General features: G+C 41.2%; 1 protein-coding gene across 1 annotated transcript in view; it reads right to left on the bottom strand.

Moving 5' to 3' along the window:
• Positions 1–20,394, bottom strand: part of LOC309877677 (transmembrane protease serine 11E-like) — a gene marked incomplete at both ends in the record, with an annotated part of 39,367 nt that overhangs the window by 7,171 nt on the left and 11,802 nt on the right. Inside the window, 3 exons of the mRNA XM_082759306.1 lie at positions 29–67; positions 8,122–8,285; positions 10,928–10,995. Of these exons, the coding sequence (XP_082615432.1) occupies positions 29–67; positions 8,122–8,285; positions 10,928–10,995 (271 nt within the window). The remainder of the gene's footprint in view (positions 1–28; positions 68–8,121; positions 8,286–10,927; positions 10,996–20,394) is intronic.

Consider the following 20,394-nt stretch of genomic DNA (forward strand, 5'->3'; position numbering starts at 1 on the left):
TACCCAGGCTTAAAAAGCCCTCACTTACTGTCATTGAAGATTGCTTCTGCTGTTTTCCTCTCCACATCTGAAACAAAAAAAAGTCAGTGTAAGGTCAGGACAGCACAGACAAGGTTTATCTCCTCCATGGCCATCCTACCCTATGGCTGCTTGAGTACTGGGCATCACAAGAGGCAGAGCAGATGGGGGCTGCTGTAGAAGCCAGTGCAATTCATAAATGGTCACGATCTTGCACTGGCTAGTGCATTCCTCTCTGCAGTGCAGTTTGCTGTTCTCTGCCCAGCCAATATCCTCTGGAGCTACCACTCTAGTTGCCAGCAATCCAGGGGATAATCACAGTCTTAATACCATGTTTAAATTGTCCAGAAATTCTTGTACAGCATACACAACTTCGCAGTCTGTGGCTGGAGCTTTCCTCAACAGATCCCTGTCCTTATCTACTTGATTTTTATTTTCTCTTTGCAGCTACACAGAATGTTATCTAGCTTCGATCCAAAGCCACACCAAGCCAGGAGGAGTCTCTTTTGAATGCAAAGGGCTCTGGATCATACTTGTTGCCTACCGTGCTCTTGCAACTTGTGTTTTGCTTGTGGGCTTGACGCTCCTGGTATGCAGGGTGAATTGCATGTTTGCAATCCACCATTACTAGATACATACTCCATCATTTCCTAACAAGACAATAAGCAGCTTGTGATATAAAAAGGAAGCAAAAAGAACTGCAGTGTACATACAGTTTGACTGCAGGGAATGTTACAGAGAAAAGGCAGTGTTAGCGCTGATGTACACGCATCCAACTGCTGCTTTGTTTTGTTAGAACAGGAGATGAATTATAACTGAAAATTTATATAGTGACGGTCTTATTCACCATAAACGGGAACTCTTCTCATGATAAAGGTTTACTGGTGGGCAAGCAGCAGCTTGTGAGGTCCCCTGTCAGTAAAAGTGTTCACTTGCATGTTCTCAACTGCTATGACAGAGAATGGAGAAAACCTTACAGTACGGGTAATTCCATGCTTCAGGAATGCTTGTTGTACTCCGAGAATTTCCATGCATAACACTGCTGTCCGTTGCCAATATTCCTTAGATCAAAATGTAATAATATCAAATAGGAAAAGCTAGGGGATCGCAGCAAGGGGATTCAGCAGTGCTACAAATTCCTGTAAGTTAAAAAGTAATGAAGAAACAGGAGCTGAGCCATGCTAAAGAACTATCTGCTTCACCTATGTGGTTATACTGGCAAAAAGCGCTTTGGAAAGAATCTGGCCCTATTTATTTATTTGAACCATGCTAAAAATCCAATATTTTCCTGGAAATTCATACTACATTCAATGCTAATTGAATACTAATTAGGGTCATTCTAATATTGTATAGCAGGAAAATGGTAAGAAACCAACAAAGGTAACCAACAATGAAAGCACACTTTTTGCCTTTGAGTGCAGTATTGATGATTTTTATTTTTATTTTTTAACTCCTCTCTGGGTGGAGAGACATTTACCTCATAAGGCCTAATTATAAAGCCTGCAGTCAATTATTAATACTTGCATTATGTTGCAAAGCTAATCAAGGAGACAAAAGAAGCAACCAGCTGGTTCCAGCACAGTGCCGGAAGCAATTCAATCGGTATGTTCTCGCTGCACTGAGTTTTGCTGTGAATCACGCAGCCGTTCTGCAAGGCACCTGTATATATCTCTATTGGCTTTTTTTTATGAGGCACCTGAAATAAAACCAAAAATCTTCTGTATGTGTATCCCATACTGTGAGCTGGAACAGAGGTATCAAAGAAAACACCACAGTGGGGAAAACAACAAAAAACCACCTGGAAAAAGCAGGTGTTAACAGACCTGGGAACACATCATGCGGATTAGGACAGGTGAAATTAAGGGCTCAAAATTAAGGACACAGGACTCAAAACCAAATTCAGAGCACATGTACAACTTTGGAAACCAGAGCTGACGTGATTTTCAGATAAGCTGAACCCACAGTAGGTATCATCAAAAGCAGGGAACACTTTGGGTTACACGATAGTTCTGGGAGAAATCAAACAAACAAAAAACAAACAAACAAAAAAAACCAGGTTTCTTGCTGGTTTACCTCACTTGGGGCTTGCTTTCATTTGTTACCATCAAAAAACGTTGACATTTTTTACCTGGTCAACAGCACAGATGTTCATTGTGCCAACCACCATACTGCAAGCCCTGCCTTGAAGCAATCACTTGTAAGGCACAAGATAATTTCTCTGCCCTGCTCATTTACTAGTTGCCCTAGTTGTTTGCACTACCAACAAAAAGCATCAATTAGTAACAATTAAAATGTCATATCTCATCCCAACCACATAGGGCTGCAAAAATAGTTGTTTGTGCTGCATTTAGGAAAACAGTCTTCAGGCTTCCACTGTAAACAAGAACAAGTTAAACTTGAATATGCAAACCTACCTGCAAAATGGAACTTGCTATTAAATTAAAGCTTGCCCAACTTAAGCGAAAACTAATGGTTAAATTAAAATCTCAGCAATCTATTGAAATATGGCTTCGGGAAAGCACACTTCAGAAGAGGCCCCTGTTTTCCAGCTGGATGATCAGTTAAAACAGTTATTTTGTTTACTCAGTTAACTAAATTACCTTTGAACGCACCTAAATTACCAGCTTCAATTTCCTATGAATGAGAATAGTGACTTGGTACAGTTATTATTTGAGATTAATATTAGCTAATATCTTATTTTTACTGCTGAATATACATGTTTAAGCAAGAATGGAAAGAAAAGGAGAGTAACTAAAAGCAGGAGAGCTGCCTGATTTTGGTATTGTTTATATGCAATAGCCAGTTAAGGCCAGGATTCCTGAAGGAGTTCAGTGCCCAAAGCCTGCACGTCTATTTGGCAACCATCTAAATGTTGGCAGGTTTGTACTTAACTGCAGAGTGAATGCGACCCCTCCCCGTCAAGGGACTCAGAGATTCCTACAGAAAAATGTGCTTGCATTGTCTTGTCTCTAATTAACTTCATCAGAAAGGTTAATCGCGTGTCCACTGCCCTATTTCACTTGAGTTACAGAAAGCAGTGCTTACATTAAAGGGAAAGTAACAGTCAAAACCCCTTAATGACATAAACGGAGCAGACATTACATTGAAGAAGTTCAATTAAGGCAAGAAAACGCATTACTGCTGGATCCCAGGCATTTTCAGTTTAGAAAGGGCCAGAGAGGTCTTCAAAATCAGAGGTGAAAAAGCTGCTTCAAAAACTTGATACAGCTTTACCAGGACAATTACCTAATTTTTCACAGATGCTAATTTCCACAAGCAGCTTTATTTTCTTTCAAGGCTTCCAACTGCAGATTTCTATATGCCATAACGTAACCACTAGCTTCAAAGGCAAACTGCATGGTCAGTGCTCATCACATAAGTAATGTTTAAATTGTTTTCTTCCACAGAGAAGACATGGTAGGGATTATCTTAAATGGGGTAATGAGAGGAGAAAAGGATTTAAAATGTAAAAATAAATAAATAAATAAAGTCAGTCCTAATAGCACTTCAGTACTAATACCATTTTCTTGGACATGCATTTGAAGCAAAGCTTTGTGCCATGTATCAGAGGAAGCATCCTCTACTGCCCCTTGTCACTTTGATAACATAAGTCCTTCAAAGACAGGGAATTACAGAATTCTCAGATGCATCAGAAACAGTGAGATCACCTATTTTGATGTTATTTAGGGTAACAGTAGTACATGTAGCCAAAAAAGGATCTCTGGCAAGTTTCAGCAGTTCACCAACCTTGGGCAGCCAAGAGGAGTGCCACAGAGTGTATTTGTCCAATAGTGCAGTTAGAGAGAGGGATAGTGTCTCTTCCCTAATGCTCTTTAATTACGTTAAAGACTGCGAAGGCCCCAGGTACTGGGGTGAAATGGGAATTAGAGCAGTCCTTCAGAGTGAGAGGCTAAGTCCTGTTCCAAGAACTGTACCTGAAAGGAAACGCAGCAGTCTCCTGAAAGATGGCAACACACAAGCACTTTGGGCTCATCAGGGAAGTCTCACTCCTCTGTGGTTACATGGTGCACACAAAACAACTTCCTACTAATATTCCTACATTCTCTCCATTCCCTCAGCAGGAATTACCTCCCTAGGGTTAAGCACCCTTGTGGAAGTAGGTACATAGGTAATGTAGGTAGGCACAGCTTAGGTAGAGATGATGCAATTCTCATTCCTCCAGTAGGGGAGAGTAACCTGGTAGAGACAAGACAAAAGCTGTGTACCTCTAATTGTCCCTGTCACCCTGCCCTTCCCTCCCTACTCATGTCCACGGGACCTGTCCTAACATGCATGACTTCCCCCCCATCTCCACCTTCAACCACAACTTAATTCTTCTCCATTTCCTGATTAAGACAACAATCCCTGTCTTTCATGGAAATTTGTAGCTCCAAAACTGGTAATAATCAACCCCTTCTGAAGGATGAACGAATCTTTAGTTCAATAATATCCTTCCTGTGTGAGGATAACATGCCGTATGCTGTCAGATGTCCAGTGAAGACACATGCATGGTGATATGTAAGTGCAGATTCATCCAAACTAAGCATCAACTTCATCACTATCAATGAAAATAGTGGGATTTGTGTGTGTGTGTTTTTCAGTCTGCTGTATTGAGCCAGGAAGCCCCCGGAACTCTTACTGTTCAGGATCAGACACAAGCCTAGCATGAACAGAGAGCTGGTTTATTCCCCAAGCCTTTTGGGGAAGACAACAAGACTTGCAAATATTGAAACCTGCCGCCTTGTGCCAGGGTAATGGCATCAAAGTGGGGGAATATAGGATCCCCGCTGTGTTTCTCAATGTGTTGATACATGTCCTGTTCTACTACCGCAGACTGCTGCTGTGGCTTGTACAAGTGGCAAGTACAAAAAAATAAGCACAGACTGCCACAGACATTCTTTGAGCCACAACTTGATGAAACGTACCTCAATAATCCAGGTCAGACACTCATCTGCATGTCTCCCAAAGAAGACTTGATAAAGAAATGAGAATCCATCTCACCAGGTTCTGTACTTTGCAAGGAGCTTTGGCAAGTACCAGGTGCCAGATAAACAGAAATAATAACAGTTGACTTGTTGATCAAAACCAATTCGTGAGTCATTGTTCACGGTCAAAACCCTTGGCTGTGAGACAGATGGGAATACTTCCTACTCACTACGAACAGTGCCAGTGATCTTGCAACCAGTTTCTTTCTGACGTCAAGAGTACATTCCCAAAAATACCTTTTGAGAGACTTCCAACCTACCTGGCAAGGGGAAATAGGCTGGCAAGCTGCTCTACACTTTGCCTAATAGAGATGCAGGCTCTGAGGTGACTACTTCTAATCAGGAAACCCTGAGGAAAAAAAAAAATCAGCCTTGTAGATCTCTTTGGTGCCAGAACTATACAGAGGACAAACTGCGACACCTTCTTTCTATACAAGTGGAAGAGCAAGTTCTAACTTGGGTGTTTCTAAGTCAACTGTGATTTGACATCTTATTCTGCCAGCCTTTCCATTGGTCTTGGAGAAGATAGGACATTGCTAGTTTCTCCACTGAAAAATATTTAGGTGGACAAACCCAACTGGAAACAAACAAAGAGATCTCCATCACCTCCCATTTTTTTTTATCAGAGCTATAGTGGATGTCTAGAACTATCATTGTTCTTGGCTAAGAGACTAAGTAAACTATGGCTAAACAAGAAAGTAGGGACTTCAATAATAACGACACACCTGAAGACACCCCAATAACAATGTATTTTTGCAGTTCTGTGTAAAGGACATCAACTGTTTAGTGATGATACAAAATAAAGACGGTATTATTTTGCCTTTTTTCCTTTTTTTTGCACACGCTATTTTTCCACATCTTTGCTATCCACCTTCTTTGGTTTTCACCTCCCAAAAAAAGAAAAGTGAACTTATAAAATATCATCAGCTTGGATTCCATCTCCTCAAAGCTCTTTATTCCCAATCCCTGGAACGAAGGGGCAAAGCAAGATCCTATGTTGGCAGAATACTTACTTCTGTGCTTCTGCCCTGGACCACAAGTGTTGCACCCAATTTGAAGGCAGTTTGTTGGAGCTGATCCACAAAACAAACACTTTTGAGTGAAGTGCAAGTTGAGACATGGTGTTGAACAACAAGATGATTAGATTCTGGGAGGAAGACTTACTCATTCGCCTTATCAGACCCTCCTAGCATGCCATGTAAATAAGTGCCTGACCTGGATTTGTTCAACTAGTTAGCTGTGCTCACCTAAGGTAAGCTATATTATTGCCCCCCAAATTAGAATCTTTTGATAAGGGGATTATAATGGAGAGGTTAATGGTTTTTTAGAAGCCATCATGAAAAAGTTCCGGGATTGCCTCAAGATAAATAGGGATTCCAGTTGGCAAAAATATCAAACTTACAATGAAGCAGATGTTCGAAAGGTTCTGCAGAGCATGGAACAACCTAGGGCTTCTCAACTTTCCTTGGCTTAAGTATTAGTGCTGCACAGGATATATTAGAAGGGAGAAAGAAACTGGAAATGCAAAACCTAGATCCCTCTCTGGACTTCCAGGACCTGTTGTAAGTTGTCTCTTCTACCAGGTGTAAGGAAGAAGGATGAACTTTGTAAATTGAGACCTTCTCTTCCTCAGAAAGTGCAGGAGTGCTACATTCTGTACTCTCTGCCTGAGTCAACCTCATTTTCTTAAATGGCACTGCCAACTGGAGCTTGCCTAAACCTCACAGCGCTGTTGAAATCGGATTAGCAAAGAAAGATCTAAATTTTGTTGCTGTCTCCTAGAAATGGCAAGATAGTGTTTATGTTCCTTTGTGTCATGGGTAACAATTGCACAATGCTAGTCCTGTAGTGAGTAGCAGACCTATGGAGTCAGTGTTTTATGGTTAACCTGGGACAGCCAAGAAAAGCAACAGGAAGTTTATCGTACAACTTAATCAAAGTAACACCGAGATGCCATCTTTTACTGAAACCAAATATTTAATAAAAACATAGTGATTCATTTGTATCAGCTAATTTTTTAACTAGCAACTAATCATAGAATCACAGAATATTACTGTAACAGCCCTGGTGCAGTTCAAGGTCAACTAAAACAGCTCTGAAGTGCTTCTCTCATTTACCAGACTGAATATAAACAACTAACCAGATAACTTGATGAGATCACAGTTATTCTTAACAAGCACTTTTGTACTTCTTCCAGTTTTGTCCTTTAACCAAGGCATCAAATTAAGATTCATTAAGCCATGACCTGACCAGCATTAAAAAAACAAAACAAAACAAAACACTACTACTGAAACCAAAACACAAGTCTTTCAGTCTCTTTGGTTGATGGTCACACACTATTTCTACCTGGAAGGAAACAGAAAAGTGGTGCTTCTTTGCCCAGAGGGATGCTACCCATCATCCCAAGCCACCCCAACGGTGGGATGGTTTGGCTGGTTGGGCCATTAAGAAACAAAGGTCGTTTGACAGCTCATATTTGAGCTTCCCTGCACTGCTGCATCTTGCCCATTTCAAGCACCAAGAGGCAGAACAACGGGTTGCTCCTGATCATTTCTGAGTGGGAATAAGCCTGGATCCATCCAGAATAGCATTTGACCTACGATTCTTGTTCATTCAACACAGCTGTCTGGTCTCTCTGCATCTTTGCTGGCTCAAGTGGTCTAGGTGGTATTAAGTGGTCTGCAAGGAATTGTGGTCCCCCCACCAAAAATTATTTTTTCCCAATGCATGTACTGTTTCCCCACAAAGTTTCCCCGTGCATTGTTTCCGCAATTTCAGGCTCCTCAAAGATAGAAAGACCTAAGGAGCATGTTTGTTTGCATGGCTGGGTACTGAAGCACTGTGGTGAGGTTCCTATTCTTTACCCTGACAGGAGTGTAAGGTTGATAATGCAGCCTGGAGGAAGAGCAAAATTGTACGGAGAGGGCACAAAGCATCTGCTCCTGTCAATCTTTATTTAAAAGACTTATGTGAGCTCTATACAGTGCCATTGATTTTGTTCCTACTTAACATCAGGGAAGACTCAATCTCAGTAACAGCCATCATCATAAGGGAAAAACAAATCCCATCAATGAGAAGAGCACAAGAACTAGATTTAAGAGAGATGCAATATACTTACTTGAGACAGTAGAAGACCTGACAATTATTCGCAGGGGTCCGGTGTATTTTCTCAGGCCCCTCCGTAAGATCCTTTCAACTCTTTCTCGCAGTGCTTCCTTGCAATCCGTGGAGGAGAACCAGAATGTGAGCAAAGCTTCTGCCACCACACCATCAGCATCTGGACTGCAAACCAACAAAACAGTCTGGTTACCTCCAGCCTATTTTGGCTTTCTTAGTTTTCATTTTATCTCTTCTAGCAATAGCAATGTAGCAAAAGATTAGACACATGCTTGAACATTTTGTACATTTTTCAGAGTATGAATTGCTAAAAGAAATCCAAGCATCTGCTGAATTGTCTAATGTTCCTTAGGGTACGACAAGGCATGATGTTTTCTGTAAGTGGCCAGACCAATGTTACAATCCTGGAGTCTAAAAAAAGCAGTGACTGATTACATGTTTGGGATGCAAGACAAGGATGGAATGAACTGATTTGATTGCAATGAAAAGCTGGATATGCTGTACTTCAGAAACATAAGGCAGATGGTTAATTGTATCTGGACAGACCTTTCCAGGGTCCTGTACATGCACAGAAGAAAAATCTTAAATTGCCATTCAAAAAGGTATTTGAGGAAAGGCCAGAGACTATTCAACTTAATTCTCACCACCACAGCCTCATGAGAAATGTGAGGGTCTGCTTGGACATTCCTGGGAGAAAATGTGATTGATAACCTCACATCATGCCAACATTGAATGACACTCGGCAGCATCTCCCACAGTCTACTTATCACAGTCCAAAAGATGAATAAAAAAGGAGCCTTTTACATCTCATGGGAAAGTACGAGCTGCAGTTATGCTGGGACACACAGTTCCACAGTGGTTGCTGTAAATCCCACATGTGATCAGAAGAAAGGACAGGAATATACAAAGGACTGAAATCATCCAAAAGTAATGCTTATTTCTCCTTAGACAGAGCACCAGACATTGCAAGAGATGGAGTGCTAGACTACAAACACTGAAGTGTCTAATCTCGCATATTAAATCTTGCTCTACGCATGCAGATGGCTTGTTTTATCCTCGGTCATTACTTGGGGAAGATAAGAATGTGTACCAAGAACCTTCTTTCCTCTGCTTCTTTCTACCTGAGCCAAGAATGGCACAACCTACAAGAGATAGAATCTCAGTTACTTCGCACTTCATGCAGAGTGAGCTAAAAGTGGGTTGCTCTGTCTTAAACATCATTCAAATAGGAAAGTGAAAGAGAAGCTCTTCCAGTTACTTCTCACTACCTTGGACGGTTGTATTTATGTAGAGGAAAAACAATTAAAAATAGAAAGCAAGTAGCTTATACACACATCATGTAATCAGCCTTTGATAGTAGAAAAGAACATGCAGCAAAACAAAACAGATATTCCTGTATTGCCAGTGAAGGGCAACAAAAAGACCATGGGTTATTAGCCCACTGTAATATGCAAAAGTGCTTCACAGCTGAGCAGAAAGACACATTCCTTGCCTCAGGGATATCGTATTTGAGACCGAGTAGCTATATGTGAACTTTCCAACAGGCTGTTTTTTCCCGTAGTGCCAATTTCAGCATGACTGCCACTCCATTTATTTTCCAGATATTATCTGATTCAACTGTGGGTGTTGCTTTGCATTTCTGAGGTGTTCCCTCACCTCTCCCCCCACTCCTCTTCCTGTGCTGTGCCACGCTGGAATTACCATATCAACTCTTGCAAGCACACCACACCTCTCAAAACCCTCAGGTAAGTACAGACTGCCTTGAATCACTCACTGTATAACGAAAGTCCAGAGCCAAAGGCATCTAGTCAAGACATATTTTGGCTTTCTTAGTAAGCAGTGGGGATTCTTGCTAATGTATTGCTTATGCTAAACGAAAAATACGCACAGTGCTTTCCAAAGAAATTCACAACAATGACCCTGATTATGAAGAGCTTGCATTCTAAGCACCTGAATAGCCATGAAGCTTGTGGGAAGAAATCTCTCTTATTAGGCTAAAAGATATATTTGAAGAAACAAACGAGTTTTAACACATACAAGTCTTGCATCCAGCACAACAGACCTCACAGCAGGTACCTCAGTCTGTTCTTGGGAACAAGACATTATGAAAGATACTACTTCTCCCTACCGATTGACCTGTCAGATCTTTAAACCACTTTGTCTACACTTACAACACATCAGTATCTAAAACATTCCTAAAGCTACATTCAAATAACAACTTGTATGATTTGCCTAAGTGGGAGTTAAGCCAGGATAGAGTGGGAGCCCGGATTCCACAAACCATGGAAGAACAAGGAGAGATACATTCACAGCAGTAAGATCTTTGGGGCTGCTGTCATTAGTCTTGCATCTTTGATATGTGATTATTAAGACACAAAGCTCACTTATGGAGTGCTGTGCACTCACTCAGGAAAAAGAGCTTAGTATTACAATAGGGATTTCTACGGAAAAGGTCACTATCGGTACTCAACAGTAGTCAAAAACACCTATCAAAAGCTAGATACTACTGGCAAATAGAGATCAAATAAAATAAAATAAAACAAGAAAGTAATTGCAATATCATAATCCCAGTGATGGTTCTCACCCCTTGAACTCAAAGAGCAGGGGCAGATTCAGAGCAAGGTGACAAGAAGCAGCTCCTGCAAGGAAGGGCTGAGCAGACTGAAACTTTCAACTTTAAAAAAAAAAAAAAAAGAAAAAAAAAAAGAGAGAGAGAAAATAGCTCTAGCTGGACCTGGTGCCTGGTGAGCATTTCATAACATCTCAATTGTATGCCTTTTCTTTTTTTTTTAAACAATCTCACATACCTCACTCTGACTAAGCGTGAACGGACGTATTTTTTCCTTAAAATGGAATTGTGAAATGTCTTGTCCATCTGTTGAAAAAAAAGAAAAATAGAAATTAACAACAAAAAAACAGGGGAGAGAGATGCACTGCTGGAACAAGAATTTGGAAAAAATGTATTCAGTTACAAAATCACAGATTACAGAGCCTCAGAAACATAATCCAGCCCAACCTCTACATAAGATTTGTCACAGACTTTGCTCTGCTATTCCCCATTTTAGCTGAGGCACATCACAAAAAGCTAGCTTGTTTTTCTCAATATCCTATGGCTACATCAGTGTTCCACTAGACTACCCTCCTATCCACTGCTAGGCATAATTAGGGATGTTTATAAACATCCGGAAACATGCTGCAGCAACCTCCCCAAGCACATCCTTCTCAAAAAGGCTTACAGAAAGGACACAGCATGCTGTGCGCCGCACTGAACCTCTCTTGTAGCCTTTTTTGATAGAACATTTATCTTTGCTTTAAATTCTTATAGGACTAAGGATATCAGTGATCTCAAACTACAGCCCTCCCCCAGACACCCTTGCTATCTGCCACATGCTATTCTCACCAGAAATAGGAAGCCTTGGACTTGTTTTATAACTTTTGAGTATTAGGAATCAATGCCCAAATGACATCTTGGCTGGTATCTGCTTAACCACATCCTGCTTAAGGCTGAATGTTGTCTCAGGATTGCGTGACCAGTCTGAGACAATGCAGTGTGATATAACAGGGCAAGAAATTCTGCCAGGAATAGTTTGGGATCACTGAGGTATTGAGAAACAGCAAAGTCACAAGTGAGTTATGCAGTTCCTTGTACCAGCAAGACCCAGGAAATCAAATGCATACACCCTGTAAACATCGAACGTGTTACAGGAAAAATAAATAAATAAATGAATAAAGTAGAAATGCTTTACAAAATCATGTAAGTTTTTTGTTTTGGTTTGGTTGTTTATATTTTTTTTTTAGCACATAAAGGCTGTTTGATTCAGAACCAAGCCTTCACATTTTCAGCCCTTAAAAAAAAAAAAAAAAAGAATAGAAAAAAATAATCAAAGTTCTGGTAATGTATTTCAGATTCAGAAACAAGAAATATGGTGTGATTCTCACAAATCTCCTCTTTTCAACCTCGGCTTCTGTAACACAAAGCCTGACATTGCTATGTATAGAATAATTTCAAGATTGAAACTGCCTTATTTTGAGTGATTTTAAGGTGAAAAGCATACACGAGGGGCAACAAAAACATTCTTGGTCACACACTGGGATGATGCCTTGCTGTTACTAACAGTTATCTGGAATTACTTAGGAATTCAGAAAACCAGAGAAAAGTCTATGGAAAAAGATATAGTGGACAGATATCAAGTGCAACAAGCTACTGCATATGCAAAATGCATTGCATACATGCATTTAGAAATTAAGAACAGGCATACATTTAGAAATTCAGAACAGCTTTGTGTTGCCTGTAATTCTGAAGCCTGTTTCCCTCGCCCCCTCTCCACACTTTGGATATTGGAAGTGTTCGTCCTCAGACAAAATGAGGATTTATTTTTTTTTTTTTAATATATGTCATATTATTTGCTTGTACTTCCTGTAACAATTTCAGATGCTTCACTGATGACTGTGTTAGCAGGACGTGCTGCTAGCTTTGTGGCACGTGTTATCTTCAGCTACACTGCCTCCAAAGATTTTAAGATCTTTGGGGCAGAGATTTTGCAGAGCACAAAGCACCATGCAAACAAGAGCGAGCTTTGAGCTGTGCTGCTGTATGTGTCAAGCCTCTACATTGCAAAAGAGAAAAGCAAAAGCAGGCTGATTTTACACTTAGGTAAGAATTTGCAACCTCTTGCAAGGGAGGGTGAAGTTAATGTGACCTGTCTGAAACCTGTATCTCCTCCTGGTGATAATATTTTCAATCCATCTGTATTCTCTCATCTCTGAGAATGCAAGTGTTTTTGCTACACTTGCCATTTGCATTTCTGTAACAGAAATGTGGATCCTTGCTTCTGCTCCCCATTCTCTTGCACACATTTGCTACAGCCTGAGCAGTTCATATTATTTACTCGAGCCATGTTCAGCTTTCTCCTCATCCTGGACCACTTCCTAGATGTTCTGTGCAGACTGGTCAGGAACACTACGTCCTGTGGCAGAGGGATTTTCAGTGACATCAGAGAAAAAACTATTACACACAACACTTTTTTACAATAAATAAATAAATAAATAAATCTAAGGAGTCCAAATGCAATTGAACTATCAGCAATAGATATTGTTTTCAGGAAGTTCAAAAGGGATGCTGGAGTTATTTTATGGAGGAACAGTAAGTGTTTGATTTAAAATTATACCAACATTACTGGATTTGTGTTACTTCCATGCTCTCACAATTTCTTATCTCAACGGAATCTATTTTCCTGTTACACGCTGTCATTAATTTTCTCCTTCTTAGGATTTGCCTTATTTCTACATCACCAATAGATTGAAAACACCAAGTGGAGAGTGTTTGTCTTTAGTTATCCTTACAGACTCTTCAACACCTTCAAACCTGACCAGAATTTTTTTTCCACTTTTGTAACCTGCCATATCTTATTAGGAAAGGCATGCTAGCCAAATGTCTGCACTGTGACCCCTAACTCTCACACTGCTGATAAATTAACTTGACAGATACAAATCTGTCCCAAATGTACTCTTTTATATTCATACAGAGTTCACATTAAGAGGAAAAAAATCAGAGAGATGCTTTCTGATGATAGCTCGCAAAGATTAATTGTCTATCCCACATTTTTACCATAAATCATCTGGTGAAAACTTTCACACCCATAGCCAACAATAAACATTTTTCTCCAATGTGCCTGTAGCTTTCTTCTCAGCCTGAGTCATAACCCTGGAAGCAAAAGTAACTAGAACTTTGCCCAGTAACTAGGTGGGACCCAGTCCTGCTTGGGTGAAGCACCTACACTCATTTAAAGCATTTTGTTTTGATTGCAGCCACTGAAAAGAGATGCTGTCACGTTCAGATCCCTTAATTTCACCTCTGATCACTTGTTTTCCTGGCCATTGTCTACCAGCTGCTGGATGGTGACTACTGCTTAAAAAAAAAAATAAAAATAAAATAAAATAAACAGCTTCTCTCTTTCTCTCTATGCATTACATTTTCTAAGGCAAACTGGACTTCACCCTTGTACTCTGCTTGATCTGTGCTTCTACAGTAGTTAGTAGTGGCCAGTAACAAAGATACGAGAAGAGGGCAAAACGCTCCCACCTGTACAAACCCAGCCACAAAGGAGATTTCTTCCTTGTTCCTTGCAGCCAGAAGTTTTACACCTCGATGAATAAGACTTGTTTTTCTATTCTGCCTCAGGTGACTCTGGATCTCATCGTTACCATCTTTTTTCTTGTGTCACACCATGTCAGCAGGGCCAGCCCTCTGAGCAACCTACCAAAAGCTTTTCCTGATGTCAGATTCAGCTGATACACCTCCTTCCCTGGGACCCAAAAGAAAAGCAAGCTCTGTAAGTGGGTCACGTGCGACAGCGATCACATTGCTCCACTGTGGGATGAAGCTGACCTGGGCTGGGATTGTTCAGATGTGTAGCAGGGTCTGGAAGTGACCCAGCAAGGCCAGTGTGCCTTGCTTTCTCCCACTACACATGGCTCTGTCACAAGGCAAAGATTCATCAAAAAAAGTTCTTCTTAAATCTAGTTTGACAGAACTTGTGTGAGATACTTGCTGAACCCACTGCATTACGCATGTGGGATGTTGAAAGGCATTCATTAGGTTTGGGAGCAAATCCTCTTGCTGCTCAGTACTATCACACTTCTGCCTGCCGCCAGCTTAGTCCTTCTACAGCTACCTTCATGCTAACACTCTTCCCTTCGTCTTAATAGCTCATTGGGAAGTAAAGCCTATTATCAGTGATTTTATTTTATTTTATTTTAAAGTTTTCCAACCATAAATAACTATAACGCGTTGCCTGATTCAGTGAACCCCTCCAGTACTTTACAGTAACAGTACAATACAAATTACTACTAATCACTTGGGTTAATTTTGTACCAAACTCGGTGGCCAATTTACATACAATCTGCTGAGAGATCCAGCAGCTGACTGTCACGTAGTAGCAGCTTGCTTGGGAGCCTGGTATATCCCCTACCCTGGTTTCAGTTGAGGGGTTAGTCGGGAACTCTACCAAGGACTGAATGAAAAGAGGGCAGGAAGATAGTTGGACAGGCACAGCAAGAGAAGCTGAACCTGGACCTGTCCTGAACCAGGATGTGGACACCACAATCCTCTTAGAAACAGAGACACCAATTACTCACAGCAGTGGCAACCATAAAGCCCCACTGTTTGCCTGAGGTGAAGAGAATGGACCTGAAAGAGAAGGAGTGTAATAATCCACAGGCCTCCGGCAAACCAGAAGATCAGAAACTTTCCCAGCAGAAACCACACAAAGACAGCATGTGTCATACCCAGCACAGTGGGCAAGGGCAGCGTGATCCTCTGCATCTGCAAACATCAGCACAAAACTCTGCACCGGGGTTTAATCTAGCTCAACTGCTAAAGCTGGGAGATGAGTAAGCACCGACTGCACTACAGTGAGCTCAGCTGGACAGTTCTTTGAGGCATCGGCTGCAACAGAAATAACTGACCACGCACACTAGTTCCTAAAGGGACTGGTCTTTCAGATGGAAGAAATTAAGAAGGTTAATACCTGGAAGAATGTCAAGATTTATAGTATCATGCTCATCCCTAGTGCAACCAATCTGAAAGGCATGTCACGGCATTAGGGTTTCATTACAGCCATGTAATAGCAACAGCTGGAATTAAGGTCACCTGAGTATTCCCACCCCTACTCCCAGCTTTCAATTGCCCGTAATTAGCTTCCTAAAACTTTCACACCGCAACTGAAATTTTGCCCACTTGGGAAGGAGATTTTCCAAAATTTGGAGAGAAAAATCCAAATTTGGATAGAAACCCATCTAGGCCAAAATCCAGAGAAGGTTGATTTCTTTTTTTTCCCCAAAAAAGTTGGTATGAAGTTGAAATAGAGGAATGAACAGCTCTTAGGACACGGCTAATTCATAAAATCTAGGATAGATCTAGGAGAGATCAAGTCATGTATTCAGGTTACAAGTGCCCAGATAGCACCAATCACACAAGTACAGTACCGAAATTGGATTCTCCCTCCTGACAACACCATGTTTTAAACAACTACTGTCTTGACCAGCCAGATTTTGATCTCAGTGACACCAGTTCACATCTTGAATCACTTCATTCATTTAATTGCCAGTAAACAATGTAGTAATTCTGGATCATGGGTCTATAATTAAGATAAGATTCTATCCTTAATCACACACACTATCGATAACTGCCCTTTATTTCATTTTGAATTCCTTTTTCCACCTCACGTTCACATCCATTTTCATTGTGCCCATTTTACACCTCTTTATCTTGTCACACACTGGATCTGAATTTGAGTTACTTATTTTGGGGGATGGAGGGTGTTATATTATGATACTGCAGACTTTGTACACCCTTTTTAGACCTTCTGCCTTGATTAACCGGGGGTGGGGGGACAGGGAAGAGAAATCAGTTTGTATGTTTATTACTTGAGAAAACCACATTGTATTAAGAAGCTTAAGAATAACTACATATAAGTTAAAGAAAGAAAGATGGATATTAGGCACACTGTCAATGACTGTAGCCATTTCACCCTAGAAATGCTGCTTAGGTAGAGCACACTAACAGCTTGAAATCTTACTGGTAGGAAAATCACTAAACAGCAGCTTCTTGCACTACGCTGCATCAATGAAAGTACATCATATTTTCCTCTTTTTTTTTTTTTCCCCCCGCTCCCTGTGTTACTGTGACCTGTGAAAACAGGAAGAACTGGAAACAAATCAAAGCAAGAAAGCATCTAAGTTTTGAAAACAATACAGCATATGCCTCTACCAGAAGTCTTTCTTCCTTTGATTTTGATTGGAATTTACAAAAAAAATAAAAAAAATGGTTTACAATTGAGAAGCAAGTGCTGTCTGTGAGTTATTTCCTCTCTCAGCATACAGCATTCCACCTATGTCTTTAAAACCACACCTGTAGTGCTCAGTGTAGCCTCAACCTCTAATTCCAGCGCCAGATAAACAAGCCATCAAACTGCCATCTTGCCCACTGTCACATTGCCACGTTTCCCACTTGGCGAAATTACCATGGAAAGCTGCTTTCTGCTTTGTTTACAGCCTTGATCACCCATAGAGGGCACCCTTATTGTGTCCTGCTAATCCAAGGGCAATGCTTCCACTTTGCAAGAAGTGTTCCCTTAAAATAAAGCTTGCCAAACAGAAGTTGTCAAATACTCTAAATTCATGCTAGGATTTTTCCTCACAGTGATCCCTAGAAATATTTTCTACAAAGAAAACAAGAATATTGCTTTCATCGTACAACATTATTTTGCAGAAAAAAAAAAAGGAAAAAAAAAGAAAGTCTTGTTAGAAAATCTCTAACTTAATTTTTCATATTTTTTTTCCATTTTCCTACTACAGGCATAATTCTAAATAAAAATGCTACCAGTGAAGAACAAGAAAAACTTTCAGTAGAAGTTCTGACCTTTTTGCTTCATGCTAGTACTAAGCAAGTACTTCAGTGATTGTACACAGTGCCTAGGAATACCCAGGTTTAAATAAGGAATAAAGTTTTAAAATTTGGGACTGTATCTGAAAACACTAACAAATTTCTTTTGAAACTTATTAAAAACAGCAAAACTTATGTAGTATCTGTCTGAAAAGACATCAGAAGGATTTGGCTTCTGCAGCCACTATAATTTCTGTATGATCTGACTATTTTATCTTTGATTTTCTTTGATGTTTCAGGGGCTGAGAGGGGAAAAAGTTGATTTGCAAGGGAAGGGGCAGTGGGCAGGGAAATAGCACATGCAGCAAATGAAGCTACATGACACTTGTAGTGACCATTGCTTCAATTTGCTGTTAAAAAAAAAAAAAAAAAAAAGTCAAGTTAGACTCTTCTGAACTTCAGCATATTCGCTTTCCCAGGACATGCTCAGTTATCACCTGTACATTAGCCCTCACAGCCTGGTTTCCCAGAGAAAATACAGTCTCTAGGACTGTTTCAAAAAACTCCTGGCTTGGGGATCTACTGCTGAATTAACCTCCAGACCCAAGGACCACAAAGTATCGATCGAGCAAACCACACGCATCTGAGCTTTACCTTATCAGCTCTGTGGAAGGTGCAATGAACTCCTCGTGTACAGTTCCAGTCAGCTTTGCTACTAGCTCTTGGCCCTAAAGAGACTGTATTTCACCTTACTCTGTCTCCCAAAATCACAGTTTGGCTCCCCAGGAAGACTTGTCTCATGTTTGACCCCAAAAAAGCTAAGTGGTATGAGACAGCAGTCTCACCTACTCATTCACTATTGCCAGAGCTTTCAGTCAGGCTTCATTCATCCCACATGGAAAGCTCAGCCAGTACTGCAGGCTTTGTCCCTGCAGATGGGACTGTAAGCTACTCACAACTCAAATCACAATGATCGAAAGCTTATTACTGGATATGAAACAGAGAGGCAGCCTTTCAGTTATGAGAAGTGTCCTGTTGAAGGATAATCTAATTGCCAAAAGGGGTTATCAAGAATTAAAGCTCTATTTTCCACAGAAACATAAGTGTCTACACAGGAGTTGAAGGAATGATCACAAAAACTTGAGTAGTGTGATGAGGGTGAGTAAAACCTGAGTGTGCCAATGAAACCTTTCCTGATCATCTGTAAGCACCTGAAAAATTCTTTTGTCTCTGGGGATCTCTTCGTGGTTGTTGAAGTAGCTTTATGGATTGGGCCTCTCAGCTCTCTCCAACTCAGTTCTCCATCTGTACAGTGGAGACATCAGTGCCCGGGAGACCACAGCGTGCTTTGGTTGGTTGTAACTGGAACGTGCTGAAGCCGCTGAGATCCTGCACTGCACCACTGACAATGCAAACGATGGAGTCAGCTCCCACTGCATCCCACCAGTGTCTTCTGTGGTGGAAGCAGCTAAGGGCACTGGATTCAGCTAACAAGCCCCATTTGTGGCCACAAAGTGTCAGGGAAGGTGCAGAGCTGCAAAGAGCTTCTGGGTACCAAATGCTGCCCTTGACAGTCCTTGGGATTCTCGCTCACCTTTAGCAGCACAAAGAGCAGGAGATCTGTATGCAAGGTTGTGCAGGGACGTGCCTGCCCCCCAACTGCTCTCAGAGAAATATGTCAACAGACATCACCTCCCAGGGGAGTAAACTGTCTCATTCCTTCCTAGCTCCATTACAGGGACTCATCAACAGGTCCTTAAAACAACCAAGAACAAGCACGGTCATCAGAACCATCCTGCAGCATTTCCTGTGGTATCACAAGAGCAATACTCAGCAGAGCCACTACTTCTAAACTAAAACTGCACTGATTCATTTCTATCAGGCAGGGCACATCTCAAGAGCTGTATCCATCAAAAACTTTTCCTAGTGTCCATAGATAAGAATGCAGAAGATTCTTTGTTCACTTCAAATCATGGAAGCAAGATGTTTGTTTCTAGAAGAGATGCCATGACACGGTATGGAGTTCAGAGGCAAGAATTACTTAAGAAATTCTATGACTTCAATAGAAACACTAGGATAGACAGTTTTCCAGGGAAAGTGCCTAGCTATCCTGTTAATACAATCCTCAACCACTCTGCTCAGATCCAGCCAGGTAGTTTTGTGTTGCTTGTGATGGTGCCAGGAAGGGGGAGAGCCGAGGTACCTTGTAGAGGGGAAATCCATGCCACTCCACTCTGTGGCTTGAGGCACTGATGGTGAGGAAAAAACACCTTACGTCTCCCCCAGGCACCCCATAGCCAAGGAGGGAGCCATGCGAAACTCCTACCTGAAGAATATCCATCCATCACAGCCTGGCTTAAAGTCACACAGGAGCAGGAGAGAGTATGGGGTAGCGAACGGGTACATGTGCAAGTCACTGGTGGGCAGGGTAAAAGCTGCTTTTCTCTCATATCTAGACATTTGCCAGCCTTCTGCTAAGGCAACTTCTCTTTAAATGGTAAAGTGCTCATTTCAAGTCCTCTTCAACACACAACTCCTTCACTTGGTAGCAAAGACTGCTTTTCAAATGACCTCCACTTTCCTCCTTGCACATGGGGCAGTGGGTGCTGCTGCCCGGGATCAGCCTGGTCACTGAGGTCTATCTAGAGCTGGCTGTCTCAGCTCCTGCTGCACTTTGGGGTCTTTAGATGAAAAAGAAAAGCTTAGAACAGGGCTTTGGACATCTCCCCCAGATGCTGTTACTAAGAGGATGGCTAGGGCCTTCAAGACACTCTTAGAAAATTCAAAAGCAGAATGAAGAGATTTTGTGTGAGAAGAAAAAACCCCAAGCCTGGTGCAGGAGCTACAGAAAACCAGAGGTAATGGTCACGTAGGAAAACAGTGGCATCT

The sequence above is a fragment of the Aythya marila genome (genome assembly GCF_965140915.1).
Source record: "Aythya marila genome assembly, chromosome: 4".
NCBI lineage: Eukaryota > Metazoa > Chordata > Aves > Anseriformes > Anatidae > Aythya > Aythya marila.